At 40.5% G+C, this 23308-nt stretch overlaps 1 protein-coding gene across 1 annotated transcript in view; it reads right to left on the reverse strand.

Annotated features, from left to right (window-relative positions):
* The window catches only part of TOMM70 (translocase of outer mitochondrial membrane 70), a 33889-nt gene extending 12990 nt beyond the window's left edge, over positions 1-20899 (reverse strand). The window contains exons 1-5 of the mRNA XM_072615394.1: positions 20481-20899; positions 6524-6697; positions 6163-6289; positions 4893-5002; positions 1882-2030 (exon numbers count right to left, since the gene is read on the reverse strand). Of these exons, the coding sequence (XP_072471495.1) occupies positions 1882-2030; positions 4893-5002; positions 6163-6289; positions 6524-6697; positions 20481-20813 (893 nt within the window). The 5' untranslated portion in view covers positions 20814-20899. The remainder of the gene's footprint in view (positions 1-1881; positions 2031-4892; positions 5003-6162; positions 6290-6523; positions 6698-20480) is intronic.
* Between the last annotated feature and the right edge of the window lie 2409 nt (positions 20900-23308).

Consider the following 23308-nt stretch of genomic DNA (forward strand, 5'->3'; position numbering starts at 1 on the left):
GACTTGGACCAATGGCCAAGTTACAAGGATGCAGATTTTGGCACAATATGGGGCTGTCCCCAAACTCAGAACTTTTGGGACATCCTGTACATGGCAGACCAAATAATCAGAGCTGTCTCAAAATGGAATGAGCTGCTTTGCGTTGTTAGAAACATTGGAAGCTGAGGTTTTTAAGGATGCACGAAGGAAATGCTATAGTGGATAGGTTAGACTGCATCCTGGAAAGTCCTTCCAACTACTAAGATTCTAGGTAAGCACTTCTGCCCATGAACCACTGCATTATTAATAGAGAGACTTTCTAAGGATTTGTAAAATTTAAAAGAATGTTTTGTCTTATAAATTCTACACGGATCTTCATCATTTTAAAATGTACTTCTTCTCAGTGTCACTGACCCCCAGCCATTTCTCCAACTCTGTCCTAACTTACCGAAATGAAAGCAACATAAGCAATCATCAATGTGGGGAAACCCACAGACAAGACTCCACAAAAACTTTCTTTTGGATGCTGGGCACTTGAACCAAAAGTTATACTCACAGAGGTCTTAATGTGCTCAAGACCCAAATCATTTCCCAAGATGAAAGTCAACATCTTGAGTTAAGTTTGGAAGTATCTCCTAGGAAGTGAGTGACAAAAGGTGCAAAATTTAGGAGGAAAATCACTCAAGTTCTGCCCAATAAGGGAAAAGAGTACTGGGAACGAGAGCATCCGGGCTTAAAATGAGCTGCTGATGCGTTACTGTGATCTTGTAGAGATCAACTCCTCTCTGGGCCTCATATCCCTCATCTGTAAAATGAAGGGCTGGGCCTGGAGCAGGAAGATCTGAGTTCAAAGCAGGCCCAAGACACGTTGTAGCTGCGTGACTCTGGGCAAGTCACTTCATCTCAGTTTCCTCATTTGTAAAATGAGGATAATCCCAGTCCCGCCCTCCCCGCATTGTTGTGAGCACTTGGCACAGGGCCCTGCACACAGCAGGCGCTTGATAAATGTTAGCTATTATTGTTATTATCTTCATTTTCCCTTACCTAAAGTGCTGTAGAGGCAAAATATGTGTCTATGCGCAGGAGACATGGAGCAGGGAGTGAGCTGGGCTTGGGGAGATGAAGAGCTACGAGATGAGCTGTCTGACCAGGGAAATGACTCCAAAGCTCTTCTCGGATAACTCTAAGATTTGTCTACAAAGTAAGGCCAGCTCAGTCTGCATCTGTGGATTATGCTTCAGGTGCATGCACACGGTCATATGACCGCTAAGAGGGCAATTTCCCTAAATTTCAAAAGACTATACACATTCATGTTGTGAAGATGCGTGTTGCTCCATATTGTTCATGTTCCTTATTTACTACCTCGAAAGGATCACATATTTTCCAGAAGGGCATGAACAGCATCTCTTGAGTTTCATCCACCTCCATTATCATAGTTGGCTAAACTGCATATGTAGCAAAATATAGCTCAGGCCTATTAAGTGGTTGCATGAATTCAAATTTATACTATTTGAAATTAGTTATATAAATTACGCTAATTGGTTATAGCCCAATGGGAAATATGAAGTACAAATTTGAACAGTGAGATAATGGGATTATTTATACTAACCAAGACCTAGCAACACTCCACCTTCGAGTACATATATATGATCCTCCAACTGAACTAGACAAGATTTGCAGCCTGAGGAAACAACTACCTGCTTAGACAAGCAAGGCAGAGAACACAATGAGAATGAACTATAAGCAGATGCTACACTTTTAAAACAACTCTGCATATTGGACGCATATTTCTTTTGAGAGACCAAAAGCCTCCATCAAAAGGTCCCAAGAGTTTGCCTGATATTTGGAGGCTAAAGTGTGGTTTAAAAACAACACAAACCCTGCAGGTTTGGGCATACTTACTTTTCTCTAACTTCTAATGCTTCCCCTTCCTTGTCTTTGTCCTCATCAGACTTCTCTCCTTTAAGCATTGGCTGAGAGATGATGTCATCGGTGAAGGAGCTAAAATAAGATTTAATGAACTGTGGAGACGGCATCAGGGGCTCCCGATTCTGCGATTTAATTACATGATGAAATGTTAAAAGCTAAAGTATGTGCATGTGAAGGATAAAGGAGAAGAAAATCAAAACTGTACTTTTTAAAATATATCAGTAGAACTGAGTTTAAATCTAAATGAAAGCACATTCAGTGGGGTTTTGGGTTTTACAGCTTGCTTCTCAGGAGTCTTTGCCGTGACTCATTCATTCATACATGAATCTGAGTTTAAAACGTGCCTTTTCCATTAACATTTAGAGAAGACTAAGATGAAGGAAAAATTCTCTTATGTGAAAGAATCAAGTTGCTTCTAGTCTTCCTCCTTCAGAAATCTGGCTAACTACACTTACCAACCAATTCTTACTTCTGCCACTCTTGTTCATATTTTCCAACGGTTCCTCCATATACAATCTAGCAAACAAGCTGGGCAGGCTCTGTTTTGGGGGTTCCCCTTGAACAAAGCAAGGCCTTAATGCCTGGCATAAGCCATAGTTAATACACAAGTAAGGCTCTAAGGATCATACTGAAATAAAACAGAATTCTCAAGTTTGAGTTCTGTCAGTTGCAGTTTTTAATCATTAAATCTTGTCAATGTTTGATCAACAAGCATTTATTCAGTGCCTACCATGTACCAGGTGCTGCACTAGGAGGGAGAGATCTATAATGAAAAAATTGAAACATTCTATTGGGAGAAGCACCATGTAGATACAAATGCAAAGAATAGACAAAGTAAATGAATACAAAGTAACTGAAGCAGCTGGGAGAAGGTCCTGGGGGAGAGGGCAGCAAGTAGAACTGAGGCAGAAACTAAGGATTCTAAGAATTGGCCAAGGATACAGGGTCAGCCTGTTAAAAAGGCAGAGGACAAAAAGGTCTGGAAGTGAGAGTTGCTATAGATTAACAAGCCTTGATGTGGAAGTGAAAGTTGAGGACAAACGAGATTGTGAACCTGGTTAACTTCAAGGGTGGTATATCCTTGACAAAAATAGTGAAGGGGGAAGACAGATGGGTTTGGAGGAAAGACCAGGAGGTTGTGATTCTGTGGCGGTAGTGGCACACTCAGAGGCGGTACAGGCCTGGAGTTTAGAAAAGCTGCCTGAACTCGGAGACAGAGAGTCATCTACAGAAATAATTAAGTCCAAGGTTGCTGATGAAATCACCCATGAAAGGTGTGTAGAAAAACAAAGCCTAGAACCCAGACACGGTTGGAGTATACCTGGGGGGGTTTCAAAAAAATACAGGACATTCTTTTAAGTTTAATTTGCATTATTAAAGATTTCTCCACCATTTTAAGTCTTGACAATTAATAAAAACAATAATTAAACCCTAACTGTAGCATGTTGATTTCTAAGGTACAAACGCTCACACTGAAAACTAAATTATAAGCTCCAGCATATCCCTGAGTACTGCCTGTTAGTGACTGGCCATAACAATCCAGCAAGGGACACTGAAAAGGAAGTCAGCAGGGTCAGAGGGCCAGGAGAGGTGAGAGGACTCAGGAAAAGTTGGCTGAAAATGTTGAAGAAGGAGTTTTAAAACATCAAAATTCCAAAGGACTCATGATGAAAAGTGCTATCCACCTCCAGAGAAAGAGCTGATGGAGTCTGAACACTGACTGAAATATACAATCTTTCCCTTTTTGGGGGTTAGGGGGGTTGTCTACATTTTCTTTAACAAAGTATTTCCATATTATGGAAACAGGTTTTGCTATGGAGAGGGGAGAGGAAGAAGGAAGAGAGAATTTGGAACTCAAAATGTCATGTATAGCAATTAAGAGGTCACTGGCAACATGGGAAAAAATACTTTTAGTTAAGTGATAAAACCATTCAAGAGTGCAAGGCCAGCTACCTGTTTCTCCCTCTCCTTGAAATTCTAATGAGACCAAAACAAGGCACAGGCACTAAATGTCTAATGCCTTGTGGGAACTTAAGTTGTGTTAACAAGTTTCTCTAATTGAATTAAACATCTAGGAGCACACAAAGAAATTTTGTGCATATGATGTGATTAATAAGTCAGTCCCCAAACTGGTCTGACTGAATGAAAAGGCCATGAGATTTTCAGATTTTTCCAAGTTTCATATTCGTTAAAAACAAAAATCTTATTATTCCATCATTTTTCATCCTGAGTGCTTAGATACATGTGAGTGTTTAATTTCAGTTGGATCCAACTTTTTGCGACCCTTAAGGTAAGTTTTTTTTTTTAAAATAGGACAAATTGTGGGAAAGGGTAAAAATGAGAAGTTACATGTGATAAGAAAGCCAAATGACTCACCAGCCACGCCCTATGTCCAGAATCTATTTGCAACGGATAATTCTTAATGACAGCTAAGTGAGTTAAGGTTTGCAAAATGCTTTACACATATTAATTCACTCATAACAACCCTGGGAGGTGTTATTATGATCCTCATAAAAGTGAGGAAACTGAGGCACAGAGAGGTTAAATGACTTTTTCAAGTTAAGTAAGCGAGGACTTCACTATTAAGATTCTGCAGCAAGATTTGAACTCACATGTTTCTGATTTCAAGTTCTGAGCTCTCATCACTTTACTCCTCTCAGCTGTCTAATTAGTTAGGCACCCCATCTTTTACATCTTCTGTAAAACATGTTTCTTAAAAACTTTCATGCTACAGATTCATTTTCCCAAACCTCCTAGAAATCAATTAGTTTAGAAGGCAGGGAAGCAGCAAAACCAATGAAAACCTCAATCATCCAGGTTAGTAAAACAAAATGATCAGTCACTCAAAGCAGCCACACAATCCAAAACTAACTCCAATTTCAGATCTTCTTCACTGGCAGCACATCCCAAATATAAGATGCAGAGCTGAACTGCTTCTTCCTCACATTCACTGAGGAATCTCTCAGAGCACAAATCAATTTTACCTTGTATTTTTCTTTGGCCTTTTCTTTCCCAAGAAGTTTAAGAACTTTATCAGCTAACAGCATGCTTTGTTGGTTCTGGAAGCCTTCTAAAATACAAACTGCTGTGACATCTAGGAACAGAGAGAAAAATAGGGATTCTTATGCATTAAACTATCATGATGACTGAAATACTAGCATTAACTTAATAAAAAAAAAATTTTCAAAGCAGCAATGTGAATTTTAGTGTGCAGTCCAGTATACTCAGAAACTCAGCCTTTACAAGCTAATTGATAACATCCTGTAGCTAAACAGGGAACAATGAAGACTTAATTGCCACTTTCCAAAGTACTCAACAACCAACGTGATCAACTCCTTTCATGTTGGGTCTCACCTGTCAAACTAGAAGATTGGACTACATGAGGGGTTCTTAACCAGCAGTCCATGAACAGATTTCAAAGTGTCTGAATTTGGATGGGAAAGAAAAAAATCACACCTTTATTTCAATGTAATTGGTTTTCTTTACAATTCTATGTATTTTATTTTATGCAGTTTAAAAACAGTATCCTAAGAACGGCTTTGTAAGATTCACTAGACTACCAAAGCCTTTGATTAGGTATCTTTAAAGGTTCTTTCCCACGGTAAAATTCTACAGTTTGTGGTTTAGAGCCGAATTCTTAACCTTTTCTGTGTCATCAACCTCTTTGGAAGTCTGATGAAACCTCTGGAGTCTTCGACTTGTTAAGTGAATAAAGTACACAGAATTACAAAGGAAACCAATTATACTTAAGTAAAGACATAATTTCTCCCATCTAAGTTCCCAGAACCCCTGAAATCCACTGCCAGACCACAAGGGCTCCATGGGTCCCAGAGTTAGATTCACTGGACATCTCCTCTCTGGATAACTTGCTCTCACTTGCAGCTTATCAGCCAATATGGCCCAAGTAACAAACGCTGACTCCAGCTGCCACGGAACCGCCTTAAAAACTACTTCCCTAAACCTACACCATGGCAACAGAACGTCCCATTGACAGCCTCCAGTGCCTTTCTACACCTTCCAACTACCTTTGCTACCTAATTTTTAGCTACTTCACATTCTCCATGTCATTCAAGTCAGTATGTTCACAATTTCTCATATTAATTTTTTCCTGTCGTAGTCAGCTTCTGATTCCTTCTAATCCCTCCCTGCCATTCTAAACTTTAGACATGAAGCAAAATCTCAGTCTCAAATAGGAAAGACATTTTAAAAGCTGAATCTATAGTCATTTAATAATCAAATACAAAATGAACTCACCTTCTAAACACTCTTTCTTATTGTCTAGTTTCTCATGGGCTTTTGCACGTCTAAAGAGAGCTTTCACATATCTGGGATTAAGCTCAACAGCCTTTGTACAATCCTGTGCCACCTCTTTCCACTTTTGCTGCAATTTGAAGCAAAAATACCATCCTAAAGGAACAAACTTTTGACAAAGTACCAATCTTGATTTCATGACATCACAAAAAGAAAATAAAAACCTATCATAAATACATTCATGTGTACATAATCCCCCAAGGATCAAAGCAGCTATTGGACTGGAGTAAAGAGCAGTAAATTAAATTTCAGTTTAGCAGACTGCTACAAAAGCATAATTAATAGAAAAAAGTCTAGGACATACCAACTGTTCAAATGCAGCCGCTCTGTTTTGATAAAACGTAGAAAGGTCCGCTTTCTTCTCTGTGGGGCATAGGCTGATGGCCTCCGTGTAGCACTGAATGGCTTGCTCATATTTTCCTGCTTTGAAATACTTGTTGCCTTTGTTCTTTGCTGCCTGTGCTCTATCAAGAGGACTCTGAAAAAGAAAGGATAATTACCATCCATTGTGAGAGAGAAACAGACTCAGATCTGTAGAGACCAATGTAATAGCCACAATGTAAAGACCACCTTAACAATGACAACATTCACCATCTAGAAATAAACTAGAGCACTGGCTCTATGCCCTAAATAAAACCCCTGAAGTATCCTCATTTCTACCAGCGAGCAAAATTTTCATTTTAAAACCCCCAAATTAGTTCAAAATACGAAAAACTAGCCATGATAAAATGGATCTAAAAATAGAATGAAAGAATCTCAGAACCAGAGACACTTTTATAAGAGAAGCCCAGGGAAGGTTGGATGGTTTGTCTGACAACAAATTGTGACAGAAACAGGACTCCGGCCACCCAAAGCTAGCACTTTGGTAAATCCATTAATACTTGACCAAAAGAGCCTTTTACAACAAAACTATGGTGAACCATCTTTAACTGCCGGTTAGAATAACAAGAGATTAAGGAGTCTTACCCAAGTAAATCACGCCCAGCTACAGAGAGGCAAACTGAGACCATCTGAAAATATATTTGTTCCTTTTAATCCTAATTTGTATTTCTAGTATTTTCTCCAAGTTTAGTGCCATATTCATTTTGAAGGCATGGACTTGGAGAAATCGCAACAGCATCTCAAGAGGCCAAATGATCTGAGCCTACCCTGAACAAAAGTATTCTCTAAAACATAAGGAGCCAAGTGGTCACCCAGCTTTATGCTTGAAGGGGACAAAGACACTTTCACTGTCAGACACAGGACTTCCAAAAGACTTAATGGAAAACAAAACAAACAAAAAACAGATGAACAAAGAGGGTCTCTGGATTCCAGCTAAAAAAAAAAAGGACTGTTTGAACCAATTTAGTGAAACAATGCAATCAATCCCTATTTAACTAGGGGCTATGTTCAATACTTCTGGGCAAGAGGTGACCAGATGATGAATGGTCTTTAGGCTGCATACCTCCGGGTAATCAGAAAAACAGGTTTTCCAGCATGCTTTCTTTTATATTTTCCCATACTTCTGAATGAGTAGTGCCAGTGTGAAGGCCACTCAATCTTGAAATTCTTGCCCTAAATTGTCAACTCATATTACATTAATTCAACTATTTATTCAACAGATGAACGTCTCCCTGGTTGGTACAAGCTGTATATTTGTAACTATTTTGCATGGAAAAATTGCATTTGTTAAGTCTCAAAATTAAGTTTTATACATTTCATACATTTAAAATACCCACTTCTACTCCATACGTGAATTACTAGTAATGCAATGTGCTATAGAGAAAAGACCTGAAATTAAATCCCAGCTCTGCTATCTATGACCGTTGTAACTTCCCTTCAGTTTTATCATCTGAAAATGATGGGGTTAGACTGGCTGACTTTTAAGGTCAACTTTTAAAGGCATCAGCCTATAAATTTCAATTACAGTCAGATATAAAATAATCAGTTTTGCACCCTCCATTGTAAATAAATAAAATTTAATATAAAAAGCTTATGACTGCATCAAAAGAATAAAAACCAGAAGTAAAGCAATATTTAAAAATGGAAGCCTACTCACGCACTGTATTAAATTTAATCTAAGTATGGACCTGACAAATAGGTTACTAATTTCCCACCTTGCTACATAAGAGACTCTTTTATTAAATAGAAATATAACATTTGGAAGAGACAGAATTAGACAAAAAGATCATTCCCGATCATAGTCTGTGTGAATCAAGTGTTCAGTTTATGATATTTATCAATACAAATAGAATAAATCATTCATACGGATAAAACAGTAGATCATCTTAATTCAGTACGACTCCAGCACAAAAAGAAGACTTTCCAAGCCCTAGGTGATAGCCCTTTTCCTCATAAAAAATAACATACAATCCAACATATTTTACAACACTATCTGCCCATGAGTTGAATTTGTAAATAGATGGCACAACGTATACCTGAGCTCTGGGTACCCAATACAGAAGTCCCAATCCTTTAACGGACTGGTTGATTTAAATGATGCAAGATGTTACAGGCAAGGTGAAACCATTGCAGGAATATTCCATAACCCAGATCGTATCTACCATCCTCTTTTCTACTTCCACTACTTGGTAAAGGTCCCCACTATTACCTACCTGAACTACTGTATGGCAAAGGACTCTTAGCTTGGTCTTCTGAACTCCATAACTCCCCACTCTGGCTAATCCTAACGTAGGGGAGTCTGGTCATAGCATTTTTGGCCTCAAAACACTTCAGTGATTCTTTTTTGAATAAAATTTATATTCCTTTACGTGGTATTCAAGGTACTCCATGATTTGGCAAAATTCCTCCCAATGTTACATCAAAATGACTCCTGATATGGTCTGTGTTGGACTTCTTTTGCCACTCAAACATTAGGCTTTCCCATTTCTATGCCCTTCTATGTCTTATTCCTTATGCTGAGGAATTAATTCCCCACCCTTCTTTATGCTGAATTTTCCACCTAACTTAAACATTATATCTTCTCTATGAAACTTTCCTTCATCCTCTTAGTCGAGAATCTTCCTTCTCTACTTGAACCTCACATAGGACTGTGTACCTCTTTTAAACACTTTAATATATTAAACTTTTTTGCGTGCATGCATCCTAGAGAGCTAAATTCCATCTAATTTTTGCTAATGCTAGCATAGTACTTAAAGAAATTTTTTTAAATGAATTCGACTGGAATTTCAGAGCATTATTAACTTTGTAAACATATTTACTGCCTGTAGCCAAGGTTATGCTTCTTGTACACACAATAAAATTCTCACTGGAAGCAAAGAAAAACAGAAGCACTTATGTGTGCCTAAAAATACTTTCAGAAGAGCTGAGATGTTAGATTCGATTGCCCAATAACATCAAAGCACTTTTATTCACTGAGTCTGGTGGTACCTACACCTGACAAGTGGATTAGGGGGAAGGCTGCAAACTATGGAACACCACAATCATGAAAGAATCAAAATTATGGGTAACCTAAATGGCAATAGAGAGATACATGATGGGGGCAGGTAGGCTGTAACTTGATTAACAATGAACTCACAGATCATCCTAGAAAAGAAGCAGACCAGTCATACAGGAACAGCAGAGAATTAAGATAAGAACTAAAATACAGATATAGTGTATGGAGAAGGATTGTGGGGATACTGAGACAGTAGTTAAATTCAGACTATTAGGTAGGGGGGAGTTAAAGTGACAAATGGGCATCTTTTTTATAAAGGGTTTAGAGAATGCTATGAGGAAGATCAAGAAATCTGTTCATTCAGACTGACTCAGGTTTTAATCCAACAACTGTGATAAGATTTATGCAACAGGGAATGTTTTACATTTGGGAAACTGTGCTCCAACTCACTCTTTTCCTCCTATTCAATTTATACACACTAATGAATAATGTAAGTCAATAGGTTGCCTATGAAACAGCACAGTTTGGACAAGAGACTAATCTATCTATGCTACAAGTCATGGGAAAAAACCCCCAAACTTAAAAAAAAAATTATAACGCTATGAAAAGACTATGACCCAGCAAACACGATTAGAAAAGGTAAGTTATTCACGTACTAAGAATAAAAAATAACCAGCCAATGAACAAATAGCTGGAACGTTAAATTGGTACCTATGGGATGTTAAAAGACCTGAAAGAAGGTGGAGGAAAAGGCTACCCAACTCCAATGGAGATGATTATCTTTAGCCTGACGATGAGAAGTAAGAAGTATTCATTTCAGGAACACTGCTAAGTGGTTCTTGTGATACAAAAACAAATAAAGGCAATTCTCATTTTCAAGGAGTTTATTATCTAATATGGATTTCTCCATGTATCCTTTAAAAAAAAAAAACTTTCCAGAATTTTTACTAAGGAGCTGTTTGAAATATGGGCTAAGCAAAATAATGAAACAAACGACAAAACTAGGAAGTCAGCTTCCAAAATGACTGCTGGCTTGTATTTTTTTAAACTTCTAAATATTCAACTGGATAATTTTTTAAAAGAACAACAAGAAAACAAGAGGCCTTTCCAATTTTTCTGAAGTAAATTTTCAATGTTCCTTCAGTCTTTACATGATTTAAAAACAAAAACTAAGTATGTAGAGTGTAATTTTATACTTCAATTGTACATAACAAGAGTCTACATTTTGTTTTCAATATGGATAATTCAAAATGCTGAAGTACGTGATATGAGAAGAAAAAATAGCTCACCTAAAGCTATTACCATCTGTCTGCAAATCGGTGTTAACAGCCAACGCCACCGTGCGGCCTGAATTCTGCTTACATTAGCCTCAGTTATTCTCACTTGCTTTCAACTTTCTTCAACAGTGTTCTTCAAGTCACTGGAGTGCAAAGATATAGAACAGCAATCCTGAACATCCTTTTCTAACTACATTCTTTCTTTTATGCTAACCACCTCCAAATCTATATACCTATACCAACCATTCTCTTAACTCCAACCAGGATGTCACTTCATTACCTCAAACTCTATAGGTTAAAAAATGAACTCATCCCCACCGGGAAAAGAAAATCCTGTCCCTTCTTCCAAATTTCATACTTTGGCGGATTCTGGTTCCTTCTCTCCCCTACAGTCAATGGTTGCCAGTGCTGTTAATTCTAACCTCTACAACATCCTATCAATAAACATTTATTAAGTGCCAAATTCTGAGCTGGAGTCTGGGGATACAAAATCAAAACATAAAATAAATCATGCTTTTTCAAGGGGCTTACAATCTCTCAGTTGGGACAACGTAAGTATATGGAAAAAAGAGCACACGTACAAAATTAAGACAAGGTAGTTAGGGAGAGCAAGTATGCCCTTTCAGAGTAACAAAAAGGGCTTTTTCCTGTAAAGGTGTACTTGATGTGTGGAAGAAGTGAGGAAAGGTATTTTGAACTTGGGGAAAGGCACCACAGAGCAGAAAGTGTAAAGGCAGAGGGGGGAGCTATAATAACCATTACTAATGAATAAGCATTTTTTTAAACCAATTGCAGGTTATACAAATACAAAAGCCAAGACAGTTTTTGTCCTCAAGGAATATGTACTCTAACTGGAGATCATACACAAAGGACAGTGGCAGCCAGGTCAGAACACTCTGGTCTGTGAAAATTACAGGGACACAGAGCAGAGTAATAGGAGAGGAAATTGCCATATTTCACCCATACAGTAGCAGGATAAATTTGCATGGTCCTTAGCTGGTCTGAACATAGTTCCAGAAAGTGAGGAGAAAGCCTGTACCAGGGGATGGAAAGGAGGATAGGAAGTAAAGTGAAGTATGACTAAGTGGAGTAATCTACAATGAATAATGCTGAAAAGGCAGGTGAGGACCAGGTAGTGAATGAGTTTATACTTCAGGAGTTTACATTTGATCTTTAAGGATGGGTTCTTAACCTGGGATCAATGAACTTCTTTTAAAAAAAGTTTTTTTATAACTTTATTTCAATATAATAGACTTCCTTTGGAATCCTCTGTTACATCAAATTGCCAAAGGAGTCCAGGACACACAAAAAGTTTTAAAGATTCCTTGCCCTAGAAGCAACAGGAAGCCACTGAAATTGATCAGACTCGCAACTAAAACGAAATAAAAAGCAACTAATCTTAAGGAAATTACTTTGGCAGCTGTGAGGAATGGCTTGAGGCAAGGGGATCAATTAGTAAATTATTAAAATAGTCCAGGCCACGAGCAGTGAGAAGGTGGCATGTGCAAAAAAAATGCCATGGATATGATAGAGATGTGGGAGATTCAAGAATACAGCCTACACTGGAAACCTGAGAAACCTGGAAACCCTGTTTCCACAGCAACAGGGAATTTCAAGAAGAGGAATGGATTGTTTTTGTAGAGGATAGGGGAAGGGAAAAAATGAACTCTTTCTGAAGGTACTCAGTTTGAGATGTCTATGTGATGTCCACTTTGAAATGTTCAATGAAGGAGATCGGAGCTGGCTGGCTATATGGATGATAATCAACTACACAGAGATGTCAACTCGAAAGGAGTCGAGGTGATGGAGAAACAAAAAAGTAAGAGTCCAAAATGGAGCTTTGAGGTATCCTAGATAGTACGTAAGATATGAAGACAAACAGGTAAAAAAATCAGGGGAACCCAGAGAAGAGAGTATCCAGAAAGAAATGGAAATCAAAAGCAGAAAAGGCAAGACTAAAGACTCAGAAAAAGAGCATCAGATTTGGTGATTACAGATGGAAGGCAATGGATGTAGACAGGTTTTTCTAGGAGTCTGGCAGAGAAAAGGAAAGAAGTAAAAGGATGGTGAGAAGCTATGAGAGGGTCTCTAGTAAAGATCTGTTTAAGGATGAGAGAGAATTGAACATGTTTATGGAGGTGGGAGGGCAATCTGCTGGAAAAGATGGGAGAAGACAGAATTGAGAGGTTTTTGTTTTGATCAGGCAGGATGGGACACTTCATTATCAGAGACTGCATAGTACAGGAGAATGAGGCATGACGTTAAGGGGTTTTGGAATTTAGAAGAAAACATTGAAGGTACTACCTGAAGCTCCAATATTTAACAGATGCCATAAGAAAAAACCCACATACCTCTAAATTTCTGGGAATTAATGATTATGGCTTTACCTTTCCACTTTTTAATCTCTCAGAAGCAGCAAAACTCTGGGACTTGTTAGATTTTTATTCTAAGATGTACATAGATTAAAACACTGAAATTTTACATGGCTGCTACCTCAAACAGTTCAAAATCTACTTTGGGTTTTTTTCCCTTTTTTGTTACACATAGGTATAAAATGAATGTAAATGACTGGGAGAAGGGGAAGAAATATTGTTACGGTGGTAATTTTAGTTAAGAGAAGACTTCTTGGAAGAGGTGACCCTTTAATGAAACAATCAGAAGAATCAGTCCCAAGAAAAAAAGTTAAGAGTCAGGCAATTTCTTTTTTTGACAGACTTACTAGCTAAGTATTTCAGTGAAATGCTATATTCATAGTTTACTTATATTTTAGCAAAGCACATGACAGTTTCTCATACAATTCTAATGGGCAAATTGAGAAATGGGTAGGAGAGGAATTGTTTGGATGGCCAGATCCCCAAAAGTAGTCGATAACGATTTGATGTCAACTTCGTAGGTTTCTGGAGTACTCCAAGACACTCTACTTGCTCGGGGGTATGGTATTTAACATCTTCACCAATGCAATTCCAGAAAGCATTTACTAAGAGGACTGAACACAGTCTGGTGCAAAAATACAGCAAACTCAAAAGGGAAACAAGGAAGGGAGAACAATTCCCAGGAGGGAATGGTGAAAACAAGCAAAATAATCTTCTTGATCCTGAACGGTAGAATGAAAGGGAGATGAGCTTGGGGTAAAGAAAAAAACCCCCGAGAATCTAAAGCAGAATCTTAAGATTGTCTCTCAGACAAATGGAGAATGGTTGAACAAAATGTGGTACATGAATGTAGTAGAATTTTAATACACAATAAGAAATGACAAAAGAAACAATTTCAGAGAATTCTGGACAGCACACACAGATTGCAGAATGAAGTGAATTAGAGCCAGGAGACCAATTTATACAAACAGCAACATTGTAAAAAAAAAATAACTTTTAAAGACTTAAGTCTAATCAATGCAAGTGTCTCCAAAAGAGCTCTGCTGAAGGCAATGGCCACAAAGTGGCAAAGATGTACATATTTTGACATGGCCGCTGTTTTGCTTGACATAACAGTATCTGTTTTTTGTCTCTCTGGTTTTAATGGGGAAAGGAAGGCAGCAATAATGACACCCCTCCTCCACCCAGGGCAGATGTAATATTTTAAAATATGCACAGAGAACAAAACAAAGGTCAAAGGGGAGCACAAACAAGAACTTCTAAAAGCAATACGATTCTAACCCTAACTCTATGTGTGACTACATTATTTTTTAAAAGCAGTTGGTATGAAATGGAAATTCATGCTTCATATAGAATATTCTTTTGTTACACTGTATTGCAGAAATACTTTTTTGTGGGGGGGTGTCTAAGTTTAAAATTGAAAAAATATTTTAAAGCACTTTTTTAAAAAGTGCCTACCATTATCTAGGGGCCCAGTGACGCTAGTGGTAGGCATTGATTATTCAAAGACAAAAAAAGGTGAGACTCAAAAAACTTATATTCTCCTGAGATACCCTGTGGGTAGATAAGTAGAAGATAAATACAAAATAAAAAATGCAAAGTAGTTTGGTTAGGGAAAGGGACAGAAGCACCTGGGGTTGGGGGAAATCAGGAAAGACCTCTTATAGGTAGGTGGCTGAATGGCTAAGCCTTGAAGGGCAGTAGGCATTCCAAAGAGAGGCAGGAAAAACCTACCAATCACAGAAAGGGAAGGGGGCAGTCCAATATAAAAACACAAGAGGTAGGTTTAATAATATGTATAGCAGGATCGAAAATAGATCAATGTGGCTGGGTTGAGATAGTTAAAGATTTGAAATGCCAAAGAAGTTTGCATTAAAACCTAAAGAACCACTCAAGTTTCTTAAGAGGAGAGTGGATATCAATTTGGCATTTCATATTATTTTGGCAATGGCACATAAGGGGGACTGTCGTAGAAAGTAAACGATTATTGCAATAACCTAGTGCAACTCATTTTACTCATGCTGTAATGAATATTGTGCAGGTATATTTAGGGGATTTCACCAAAGTCATGTTTTCATTAAAGAACTTCACCAACTTCGCTCCCCAAAATATAATTATTCCTTCTTCCAAACACCACCAAGATAAATTAAACACTAACTTCTGTTGTATGGTACTGACAAGCTATAAAAAAAATTTTCAGATGGCTCGAGGCCACTTACTGAAATGCAAAGTTAAGCAGCTTTTAACAAGGAAGGCTAGCTCCACTACTAAATAGTAAAATTTTCACTCTCTAAACACAGTTTAGAGAACTTATGCTCATTTCCAAATTTCTAAGACTAATCTAAAATAATTTAGTTCATAGTCAGATCAAAAAATTCAGGAAGCAGCCTAAGGAGGGAAAAAAGTAGTTAAAAAAAATAAAAAGAATTTAAGTGTGACCAGATCTTTAAAGATACTGAACATAGCATTTTAGTTATATAAACTATTTTAGGGGCATATAGCTAAGTAGTAATTAGGAACTTCTTTCTCTGTCTCTTTACTAATTTTATATAATCTTTTTTTCCCCCTTTTAGAACCAAAGTTAGTATTTCAGGGTGCTATTATTAAATGTGGTACCAAGCAGAATATGATTTAGTTCCTTATGAAACCATTTCAATTTTTTAATTGTTGCTATATCTACTTCACCAGATGTTGAGACACCTTCCCAACTGATTAATATTAGAAAGCTAAAATAATACAAATGTCATTTGCTTCTGATTTATAGTTCTACAATTCCCAGATTAAGTGACTGGTATAGAATACCCACACATGAAAACTTTAAGACTCGACAGATTAGGAACCTAAAACTCCTTTAGCTCATAATTACATTCAGCAACATGTTCCGTCAGTTATATGTGTAAACCAGTATTCTATTTCCCCTTAAACCTGTTTTCTTCTAACTTTGACATTTCTGTCACTGGCACCACCACTCACTCAGTCTCCCAGGTTGGAAACCTTGGGTTTAACAGACTCTGCCTCACGTATTATACATTGTAAAAATACTATACAATCATTTTCAAAGCCCTGCCAATTCTACCTTTGAAATATTTCTCACTGTTACCTTTCTCTATCAACTCCACCCAAGACAGACAGACTGACCGTCATCACTATCCTCCAAAACTAGGATCATGGGATTCTGTACTAAAGATAAGGAAGGAATGAGGGATATCCTTCTGTCTTTTCTTCAACAACACTGACCAAGACAACTGCTTACAGTTGCTCATCCTTCATTCCGACATCAGGAGGGTGATGTCTTGACTTGCAAGTGAACTGAATTTAAGTCCTGCAGTGTGGTACAAAGTTATCATCTCATTCTCTCCTCCAGTGTCATCAGAGTCCAGTGGCAAGGCACAGGTCAAGACAACTGGCAATGGTCCAGATGCCATTGACCATGACATTCCTCAGCTCAAGAATCTTCAGGGGCTCCATATTGCCTCTAGGATAAAACACAAACTCCTATCTGGCACATAAAGCCCTTTACCAGTTTCAACCTATCTTTCTAAAATGATTCCTTTTACTCCACCCTAGTACTTTCTATTTAGAGTCTAACTAGTCTATCATAAATGATAGACTATTTTATCTTGTGCCACCTACTTTTGCACAAGCTATCTCCTATGCCTAGAATTCTTTCACTTCAGCTTCTCAGAATTCCAGTCTTCTCTTTCAGACTCAATTCAAATCCCACCTCCTACATGACTGCCCTCCAATTACTTTGCATGTATGTATCCATGCTGTCTCCCCTACAGAATGTAAGCTTCCTTAGGGTAGGGCCTGTTTCTCTGTCATACCCACAGATCTTAGTTCAGTGTCTGGCACAAGGCAGAGGCAAGATAAATATTGATTGAACTGAATTGAAATGAAAACTGGAAGGAAGCTGAGATGATTTGGTCCAATCCTTTATTTCACAAATACAAAAGAGGATCCACAGAAGTTGAATGGAAAAAAAGCTCTTATGTGCAAAAACACTTGGGATATTAGCAGAAAAGCAAGACAATCCCTTCTCTTGTTCTTTAATGTTATATCCACTGATAAAATCATATTGATTTCTACTAAACCATTCAATAGTGCCAGGGGCTTTGCTGGTTAAGAATATTCTTGACCCAGGAGGCCAGAACAGCTAGTGAGAGCCAGGATTAGAACCTACCTTTGGACTCCAAATCTAATGCTCTTTCCACCATTGGTATTCAGCTCTCCAGCTTATCTTATATTGTTAAAACACACAACATATACACAAGGCAACTGAGGGGAAAGGCACTAAATAAAAGGCCTGTTGAACTGTTTCTGAATGTGTGCACACCTTCAATCTCAAAAACTGTCGAAACAAAAAGTTAATATAGTAAATATATTGAGTTATTTGTTTTTCCACCTCTCAGTTACACTGTAAATTTCAGAAGCAAGAGAGAGACAGACCAACTCTAAGCCTTGAATGTCTGAATTGAATTTTTCCACATTTATGTAAATCAGAAGACAAAAAACACCTTTGTTTTCTGCCCTAGATGGAGCAATAAAAACATCAAATATTGAGAACGACAAAATTGCTTGGTGGCCTTATCTATTTTTAGAGATCCAACTACACCCCAGAGGAGAGAGCACAATGAAACACATTCTCCACCTCAGAAAGGTCTTGTGAAAGTTTAAAGCAATGCTTTTCCAACAGCTGAAAGGTAGTTAATAGTCTTCATCCTGAATCTCTCAACTATGGGATAAAGAAAGCAAGATTAACTGTAATGATGACCTCAGAAGAAACAAGAAAGTTAGGAAAAAGCCCTTTTCAGTATTTCTAGATTATCCCAAGCATTAAGATAAAAATGATTAAAAACAACAAAACAAACCCAACCCAGGATGACCAAACACATACTTAACACATCCTTAACATTTTCTTCACCTGGCTTTTTTCTATTTCCCATTCTTCTATCAATTTCACTTTTTAAAGTTGGTTCAAGGATGCCCAAACCTTTAGTATTAATAACATCTTTTCTATCATGTCAAAGCAGGACTTTATTTTTATCATCATATACACAGCTTCCCTTGGTACTGTCAAAAAGAAAAAGCTCTGGAATTATTTGGAAGTGCTTGTTTTCACTGAAATTTATTTAAGTCAAATTTTGAGAATTTGTTGCAGCCCCAAATACACAAATAATTCAGGGGATAAAAATTTGATTCTCAGTCAGTACCATTAAAATGAGTGAGAAAATACAAAATACAATGTTACTGGAAGAAACAAGATCCATTGAAGTTGAAGAAATATTAATTACGCTGCTAAAGGAAAAGCTTTGAATAAAGTTGCAAAATTCCAGCCAAATGCCAAAAAGAACTGGGAATGGGGGATGGGATGGGACTTAAAACTAATTAAAAATCAAAGTCTAAGCAATTTTTATCAAAGAAAACAACTGTCAAAATTTAGAAAATCAGACCTCTCCTAAAAAACTAAGAAAATTCTTAACATACCTTTTCAAGCTTTTCATTTCATTATTCTTTCACTCCTACTTGAAAAGAATGACTCATCCTCTTAATTCAGTTTTAAAATATTGGTATGTGACAGCTATTTCAAATGACAACTTCTTAATTTTTCAACTACACAGAATCAAAGAACTTCAGTTCTTTTAGGGCTGGAAGTGGTCACAAGGAGATCATTAGTCTAATATCCTCAATATACAGATGTGAGAAGTAAGGTTTAGAGATTAACTTACTTGCCTACTCACACACCCAGCAGGTGGCAGGAAAAGGAAAAGTTAGGTTCAGATTCACTGAAGAATTCTTTCCCCTAACCTCAACACCTTTCTTAATGCCAATATGACAGCTCTTTACCATTCCAAGGTAAATGAGCTCTACAAGCATTAGAGCTGAAGGAACCTAAGAGGTCACTTAGTCCAATCCTCATTTTATAGATAAGGAAACCAAGGTTCAAAGAGGAAGTGACTTGCTCAATGTCACAATGTAGTAAAATGACACTCCTGAGATAAAGTGAACATGGATGACCCTAAGTGGGCACATGGCCATCAGGATGCTGACCAGTTTATTTAATATGTAAAGAATTTTATGCACAACATTTTCAAACATGGAGCTACAGGCAGGAATACTATGGATTTTTCCCATTAAGACTACGAAGAGGTTCTTAAGAGCCATCAACAACACAATCCCTGTTCTTTCCAGGGTGGCCAAAGACAAAGAGAGAAGCACACCAGACACCCTGTACTGACAAGCAGAAAAGCGGTAGTGATGCAGAGACTGAGAGGGCATAAAGTACTGGATGTGGAAGTCTGGTTAAATCCAAGACCTGCTACTTACTGTGTGACCTTGGGCAAGTCACTTAACCTCATCAGCTTTCATTATGTGCAAAAGCAGTAAATCGAGCTACACAGCTTCTTCCAGCTCTAAATTTATGATCTATATCATGTATTTGACTACTTCACATTTACTCGCACTTTTTATTTTCTTTGTATTTTTACTCGTCTTCTCCATTAGAAAGTTAAAGCTCCTTGTGAATGGGGATAGTTTTAATTTAAATTTTCATCCCATGAGACCTAGCAAAATGTCCACTATGTGGCAGATGCTTAAGAAATGCTTGCCGATTAAGATACTTTACGCATGGATCTGCCATTTACAAGAATGAATTAAAGACAGAACAACGGATTTTCAGTATGCTTCAATGGACATGTAAACCCGTTCAAAAAAAACCCCAAGGCTACCTACTTGCACTTTTAGATACAAAGTATCTAAAATATACTCAGTCATTTCCATTGGCTGATCAAGTTTCACACTGTCAATAACATTCCTTTCTCTGCTCCCCCGAAAAAAGGGGGTGGGGCGATCCTTCCTTGTTACAGTTAAAGTGAAATCAAGACGGAGTGGTGAGCGTAAGAATGCGGCCACGATTTCAGCCCGTACCTGGAAGCTGGGTGACCTTGGGCCTCAGTTTCCTCACCTGTAAAGTATGGGGGGGTGGCCCTTCCAGTGTGGACAGTCCGGCAGGATGACCCTCCGCTACCTCTCTAAGGAGCTAACTAAAGGGAGGGCACGTTCGGCCCCAAATGCTGTGTCACGCGGGGAGGGGAGCGTCCCAGGACGGCTTCGGCCGCGGAGGTGCCCCCTCCTGGGCAGGGCAGACCTGGGGACGCCCGCCGGCCCCACCCATCGCCCCCCAGCGGCCTCCCCAGACCCACGTGGGCACGGCGCCTGGCCGCCCCGCGCTCTCACCGTCTCCTCGTGGGCGCCGCCGCCGTCCTGGTGGCCGCTGCCCGCCCCGGCTGGGGCCGGGCTGGCCCGGCCCTCGGGGGTCTTCCTCTCGCTGTTCCGTTTGAGGCCTCCGCCCCCGGTGTCGCCCCGGCCGCCGCTGCCCGCATCCCGCCGTCGCCGCTGCCGGCTCCACAGGTACACGGCGCCGGCGCCCAGCAGCAGCGGCGCCCCGACCGCCAGCGCCAGCTGCCAGCGAGGCAGGCCCCCCGAGCCAGGGCCGGCCGCCCCGCTCCCCATCCCGGCCCCGGCGCCGGGCACCGCCGCCGCCGCCTCCAGGGGCTTCGAGGCGGCCATGACGACCTGCCCACTCCTCAGCCGCCGCCCCTCCCCGGCCGCCCCGGTGCCGAAGCGAGCACGCCAGCCAGCGAGAGCAGCAGCGAGAGCGGGCGACAGAAAAGGGCCAGAGGGCACCGGAAACCCGGGGCATGCCGGGCCAATCTTCCGGTCTCCTCTCCATCTCGAGGGGGCGGGAGGGAGAGGCGAGCACTTCCGGTCACGGGACCCCCCCCCCCCCCCCCCCCCCCCCCGAGGTCTGCGCCGAGTGGAAGAGACCCCGTGGGTCTCTGTCCTAGGGCCCCGAGGAGGAGGGGGTCGGGATATGAATGGAACGGGCGCGCGGTGACTGGGCTGGGGGAGGGGGACGTTTGTGATCAGCCTCCAACGAGAGAATGGCTGCCGGGAGGTCTGCTAACCTTCGGGTGTTATTTAAACCTGCGTCCGTTAGTCGGCAGAGCTGGGAGCCGAAGGGGGCGGGGCGGAAGGTAGCGCGCCATCCCTATTGGCCTCCGGGGCGGGGTGGGCGGGGCCTAGCCCGCTGGTTGCCGGGGTGGGCGGGGCCGAGCCCGCTCCTTGGCCGGGCTTCTCCCTCGCCTGGGGCCAGGTTCTCCGTGTGCCCGGTGCCCGGGCGTCCTGGGCAGCCCCGTGTCCATCCTTTGTACCCGTCTGTTGGCTCTTCCTCCGGAGCTGCTCAGCCTGCGTGTTCTTACGGCTTCAGTGAGCACGAGGTTGTTGTGGGCGAAGGACCGCGCTTTGTTGGAGATTCGCTCCGGGCTCCGCCGCCCAGGTCCGCCCGGCTGGCCGGGGCGCCTCCCGGGGAGAGCTGCCGGTGCTTCCCCTTCCCTCCGGGTCCTCCCGCTGCCGTCGGGCTCCCTGATCGGGACCGCCTTCCCGCCAGGCCTAGCCCGACACCGGCCCTGCCTTCTCTCCCCGCGGGATGTTTGTCTCCTCGTTTGGTGCCACCTCACAATCCGTCCTCCCCCCGAACTTCGTCTGAGCATTCCTCGTGAATTCTGCTAGGCAAGTTGTCATCCTTTTGTGGATGCTTTAGTAGTTACAGTAATGGAGACAGAGGGCTGGCCTTGGGTCCAGAAGACCTTGATCAGACCTGGCCCCTGACACCTGGCTGGGTGCTCGTCATTTCCATGACATGGGTGGAGGGAGGTTTCCCAGCATTGATTATGTCACAGCTGTGGACCTTCCCAAAAGTTGTATTTACAAATATATACTTTAATATAATTTAACATAAGTGCCATAGCTCTAAAATATAATTTCTTTCTATCCTCAGAACAACCTTGGGAAGCAGATAGGATTATTATCCCTGTTTTATAGTAAGAAAACGGAGGCAGACAGAGGTTAAGTGACTTATCCAGATCCACATAGTTGAGAGTCTTAGCCTAGATTTGAACACGTGTTCTTGACTCTACCTCTACAACCCTGAGGCTCCTGTCCCTCCCAGAGTGATTTATCTATTTTTTTTTCTGTTAAAGGGGCCGTCCCCATATTTTTTTAAAGAGGCCTATTCATTGACTGGGCGTTCCCTCCCTTGAAGTGAGTACCTGAAAAAGCCTTAGCCTAAAAGACCAAGGTCTCCCAGTGCATCCTGGGCCATCTCCAGTCATCCTGATGGATATCTGGTCACTGGAATCGGATGGCTCAGAAGGAGAACTGAGGCTGGTGACCTACACAGCCCTCCCTCATTCAAAACAAAGGCAAGTGCAAGCCATGTCATCATTTCTCTGATGTCACGGTTCTCTTTGAAAACAGGAGGAATGCAACAAGTCTCCACTGCTGTCAGCATGTTAGAATGCTGTTGTTTCATTACCCTAGAGGTGGGAGAGGCTTCTCATTTACAAATTATAATTGTAAAATATTTCAATTATTCCAGACTGCTCTTGTGAGAAAACCTGGTTTAGTGGATAAAGAACTAGCCTTCGATTCAGTAAGAGTCCTCATTCTCCTAGCTGCATCAGCCTTCCTCTACCTGTCACACCAATCCAACCCTGGAATTCACACACTGACAGTACCCCTCCCCCCTTAATTAGATGGCCCCCTTTCCTCTCCAGGCTGCACTGTACTGTCTCTGCATGTCCTCAGCATCTCCAACCCCCCCCCCAATCCTTTTCATGTTCCTTTTATGTGTTGGAAAGTGAGCTCCCTGAGGACAGGGACTGCCCTTCCTTCTCCTGGTATTTGTATTCCCGTAACTTAGCACAGTGCCTGGCACGTGTCAAGTGCTAAATGCTTTTTGATTGATGATCTGAAATCAACTCCTAACTCCTTAAATATTTGTAATTGCTGTTACCTGGAGCAGGGCTAGAAATTGCTGAGCTCTAGCCAGTCCAGATTGGTAGGGGTTTCCTACACTGACCAAAACACTATTTTGGTGTTTAACCCTGTTAAATGATATAACCAAAGGAAGAACTGTAACACTTATTCAGTAAGTATTTATTAAAAGCCCACCATGTGCTAGACTCTGGGGATACAAAAATAAAACAGGTCCTGACCTCAGT

Source organism: Notamacropus eugenii, chromosome 5, assembly GCF_028372415.1.
Source record: "Notamacropus eugenii isolate mMacEug1 chromosome 5, mMacEug1.pri_v2, whole genome shotgun sequence".
NCBI classification, from domain to species: Eukaryota; Metazoa; Chordata; class Mammalia; order Diprotodontia; family Macropodidae; genus Notamacropus; species Notamacropus eugenii.